Source organism: Bidens hawaiensis, unplaced genomic scaffold (assembly GCF_021521415.1).
Source record: "Bidens hawaiensis isolate Kalapana, Puna unplaced genomic scaffold, B.hawaiensis_p1.1 tig00037659_1, whole genome shotgun sequence".
In the NCBI taxonomy this organism is placed as follows: domain Eukaryota; kingdom Viridiplantae; phylum Streptophyta; class Magnoliopsida; order Asterales; family Asteraceae; genus Bidens; species Bidens hawaiensis.
The window spans coordinates 137432-140124 of NW_027496586.1; the positions used below are offsets into that span (position 1 = coordinate 137432).

A 2693-nucleotide genomic window follows, 5' to 3' on the forward strand; every position below is an offset into this window, starting at 1 on the left:
ATGAGGGAAAACCTTAACCCATCCTGGGGGATAGAGAGACAACTCCCTCTGAGACCCGATAAGTATTGGCCTAAAAGTGAACATTAGTAAAAAGTCCGGTCAAACTATGTAATACTAAAATACATATTATAACAATTCTTTAAGACCACAACTCCAAATCTTATAGAAAGAAAATACGTATTCAAAATTAATAAAAACCATGTCAAACAACGTATGGAGAATTACAAAAAAATACATACATTAATATATGGATATATTATTCGTAATAGAATTTCTATAAGTATTGGCCTAAAAGTGAGCATCAAAGATACGGTTAATTCAAAGAATAAATTTTTAACTTTTTCTGCTTTAATAAAGCAGTATTGATTGATTCAAAACCGTCAAATTTTAATTAATTATACAAACAATAGAAAATCTCTTTAGTTAATATACTAATGTGCATTAACTGGGTTGGTTACAGCGGTTGAAAAAGTGGGGAAAAACTCATATTTGAAATTTTGCCAATGCACCTTTATAAAGCGTAGTAGTGAGTTCCAATCTGATTCTTGTGTTCTACCTCTCCCATAATTATCTTCTCTCTTTTTTCTCGATTTCTTGGTGTGATGGAAAATACCTCTGAAGCTCCAAAGCGTCGAGGGAGGCCCCCAGGGTCGAAGAACAAAAAGACCCGAAAGCCTGTAACAAATCCTTCTGAAATCACCATACACAGAAATGGTATGGGTTTACACCTGAATACCCTTGAGGTGCCAGCTGGGCGTGATATCATTGCTGCTGTTTATGATTTCACTAACCGCCATCAATTGGGGGGTGTTAGTGTTACAAGCACATATGGGCTTGTGCGCAACGTCACCCTCTACCATCCAAACATGCCTACACCTTTGTACAAATACAAAGATGTTCATTGGTTGTTGTATCTCATGGGGAATTTTTATGGATCTCCATCTTTCATCAGACCATGGTCACCCTTTCCTACTCGCCACTTTGTATCTCTTGAATGTGGTCGAGGGATCCCGTATATGGGGTCCGTTCAAGGAAAGTTAACCGCGGCAAGTAATGTACTTCTTAGCCTTTCTTTCATTAAAGGGACTGAATCTATCAAACTGCCTCTGACTCCTGCTATACCCGCTCCTCAATACTTTTTTTATCTGAATAGAGGTATTCGCACAGTAACTGGTGGTCTACTTTTAGGTGATGGAGGTTCTATTTCAGCAGCCGGCGATCTGCTTTCAGGTGCGGAAGGCTCCATGCCAGCAGCCGGCGGTCTGCTTTCAGGCGCGGGAGGTTCCATGTCAGCAGCCGGCGGTGTGCTTTCAGATGTGGGAAGTTCCATGTCAGCAGCCGGCGGTCTGCTTTCAGGTGTGGGAGGTTCCGTGTCAGCAGCCGATGGTCTGTTTTCGTGTACTGGAGGTTCCATTTCAGCAGCCGATGGTCTGCTTTCAGGTGCTGGAGGTTCCAGGTCACCAGCTGGCGGTCTGCTTTCAGGTGCTGAGGGTTCCATGTCAGCAGCCGACGGCCTGCTTTCGTATGCTGGAGGTTCCATTTCAGCAGCCGACGATCTGCTTTCAGGTGCTGGAGGTTCCAGGTCACCAGCCGGCTGTCTGCTTTCAGGTGCTGAGGGTTCCATGTCAGACGGTATGCTTTCGGGTGCTGGAGGTTCCATTTCAGCAGTCGACGGTCTGCTTTCAGGTGCTGGAGGTTCTATGTCAGCAACTGCTGCTCTAACCGAGTTTTCTTCAGGTGCTGGTCTACCTGAGTTTTCGTCTGGTGCTGGATGGTCGGGACAGCCTATGGTGGTCCTATAGCTCCATTATCATCACCTTCTTTGATTCCATGGAACCAGATGACCAATACCTTTCCATCTGCCTCAGGTCCTAAGGAAGAAAGAAGCAACTACTAGATCTGGTTTTCTTAGGAAGAAGCACAAATTTTGTTTTGTTTTGTTTCTGTTTGTTAGTGCCTTCCTTTCGATGATTGTTTTTGTTCTGTCTGTCAAGTTGACATTTTTAGTTTCTAGCCGTTGCTGATTACACATGTATGTGTATTGCAGCTCTGCTATTTTAATAAATTCAGTGCTTGTTTCATTCAGATATGTTGTTACTATTCCTATCTGAAGTCTGCTCTTTGTTGATTTCATTTGTTCTTAGGTAATTATTGTTTCGTTTTGTTGTGTGTATGGTTATGGTTTACTAGCACTTCTGTATCTATTTGTTAATGGCAGTTGTTTGCATTTCAAGGTATCGTTACTACCTGGTGCTTGAACCTGCAGTTTGGTAGTTCTGTTAAGGCTAAAGGTTTATTTAGTATCATTTGCAGATAGGTTGGTTGAATTGCTTATAACCTCATTGGAAATGCAGTTGATTTTTTAAAGTACACTTGTTGGATGATTTTATTTTGATTTTTTAGTAAAATGCACTGATCGTCTCTGTACTTGGCCAACATATCTCCTTTCGTTCTTAAGTATCAGAAATTACACATATCGTACTTACTCTTTGCAAAGTCATTACGCGTTTTGGTCCGTGTGCCGGTTTCAAAAAGGTCTAATATTGAAAATGTATGTCTAAAGTATGTCTTTTCTTTGTATCTTTTTTCACAGGTGGTGTATAAGCTTATTTTCATTGATGATTCATTTTCTTTTCTAGATATAGACGAGTTCTCTGCACACGAACTTTATTTCTTTATGCAAATATTAGGGC

At 41.0% G+C, this 2693-nt stretch overlaps 1 protein-coding gene across 1 annotated transcript; it reads left to right on the forward strand.

Annotated features, from left to right (window-relative positions):
* The first annotated feature begins 339 nt into the window (after nucleotides 1–339).
* Nucleotides 340–2085, forward strand: LOC143589621 (uncharacterized). The gene is made up of 2 exons (XM_077070334.1): nucleotides 340–1188; nucleotides 1315–2085. Exons 1-2 carry the CDS (start codon nucleotides 603–605, stop codon nucleotides 1800–1802), a joined length of 1074 nt encoding a protein of 357 aa, XP_076926449.1. The 5' UTR covers nucleotides 340–602; the 3' UTR covers nucleotides 1803–2085.
* Nucleotides 2086–2693: the final 608 nt, after the last annotated feature.

Excerpts from the sequence above, each read along its gene's own strand:
- LOC143589621 (XM_077070334.1), top strand. The coding sequence starts at position 603 with ATGGAAAATACCTCTGAAGCTCCAAAGCGTCGAGGGAGGCCCCCAGGG. Across the intron at positions 1,189-1,314 it reads AACTGGTGGTCTACTTTTAG|ATGTGGGAAGTTCCATGTCA; the intron begins GTGATGGAGGTT and ends GTGTGCTTTCAG.